Source organism: Ursus arctos, unplaced genomic scaffold (assembly GCF_023065955.2).
Source record: "Ursus arctos isolate Adak ecotype North America unplaced genomic scaffold, UrsArc2.0 scaffold_5, whole genome shotgun sequence".
Classification (NCBI taxonomy): Eukaryota; Metazoa; Chordata; class Mammalia; order Carnivora; family Ursidae; genus Ursus; species Ursus arctos.
In genome coordinates, this window is record NW_026623067.1 from 5,694,938 (window position 1) to 5,696,370 (window position 1,433).

Consider the following 1,433-nt stretch of genomic DNA (forward strand, 5'->3'; position numbering starts at 1 on the left):
GAAATGTCCAAAACAAAAAAATATATATTTTTTTTCAATATTTACCATTTTTATATTTTTAAAAGTTTTATTTATTTTAGTGATCTCTACACCCAATGTTGGACTTAAATTCATGACCCTGAGATCAAGAGTTGGATGCTCAATCAACTGAGCCAACCAGGCACCCCTCAACAATTATTATTTTGAAATGTGGCTGGAAATCCATTCTAAATTGCTCATTTTAGTTGATTTCTTAAATATCCTTCATGTATCTTACCAAGAGCAATCTTTTTTGAGCTAGAATCTTCCTGAAAGCTTTCTTCACATCTTTGTTTCTCAGGGTGTATATGAGAGGATTTATTAGTGGAGTGACCACACAGTAGAACACTGAGATGACTTTACCAATAGTGAAGTTGTACTTGGCTGGAGGGCGAACATAGGCAAAGATAATGGTGGCATAATAAATGGTGACCACAGTGAGGTGGGAGGTGCAAGTGGAGAATGCTTTCTTCCAAGACTCACGGGAGGGCAGTCTCATTATTGTGACTATAATGTGGCCATAAGAAGACATAGTGAGAAGGAAAGAACTTAAAATCACAACAGAGCTACATGTGTAGCTCAAGGCCTCCACCAAAAATGTATCTGAACAGGATAGTTTAAAAATGGGGTCTGAGTCACAGAAGAAATGGTTGATCTGAGGGCCACAAAAGTTGAGCTGAGAGATGAGTATGGTAGATAGGAGAGGGGAAAGGAAGCCCCCAATCCAAGATCCAGATGAAAACTGCAGACACACAGGAATACTCATGAGGAGTGAGTAATGGAGAGGACTGCAGATGGCCAGGTACCGGTCATAGGCCATCACTGCCAGCAAGATGCACTCTGTAGCTCCCAGGGAGAAAAAGAAGTAGTACTGGGTTAAACAACCAGAAACTGAGATGGTAACAACTTGGGAAAGGCAGGTAGCCAGCAATTTAGGCACTGTGGCTGTGGTGTACCAGATCTCCAGGAATGACAAATTTCCTAAGAAAATGTACATGGGTGTCTGGAGTGTGGAATCTAGCACAACTATGAAAATGATGAGAGTGTTTCCTATGAGGGAGAGCAGATATACAGTAAGAAATACCACAAACAATGTGAGCCGCAGACGGAGAACACCAGGAAACCCAAGAAAAATGAACTCTGTCACTGTTGTTTGGTTTGTTACATCCATATCTCATCTTCTCTGATCTGGAATAAACCAACAAAGCCCAGAAGATAATATATGAGCAAGAAGCAAAATTAGAACATTTTTATACTCATTTATTTTATGATGATAATGAACTATAGTACCAAGAAAAATTAATGCCTAAAAATATAGTTGGCATATTTATAAAAAAAAAATTTCCATGGGCTAGCTCGCTCGGTTTAGAAAACAAGTCTCTGCAGTATTCTTTTTTTTTTTTTTAAGCCACAAC

The 1,433-nt window shown here is 38.8% G+C and overlaps 1 protein-coding gene across 1 annotated transcript; it reads right to left on the bottom strand.

The window, feature by feature from the left end:
- Nucleotides 1-232: 232 nt before the first annotated feature.
- Nucleotides 233-1,189, bottom strand: LOC113261401 (olfactory receptor 6F1-like). Its single transcript, XM_026507528.2, has one exon. It carries the CDS (start codon nt 1,187-1,189, stop codon nt 233-235), a length of 957 nt encoding a protein of 318 aa, XP_026363313.2.
- Nucleotides 1,190-1,433: the final 244 nt, after the last annotated feature.

What these genes read in the sequence shown, in the direction of transcription:
- LOC113261401 (XM_026507528.2), bottom strand. Translation starts at nt 1,189, where the DNA reads ATGGATGTAACAAACCAAACAACAGTGACAGAGTTCATTTTTCTTGGG.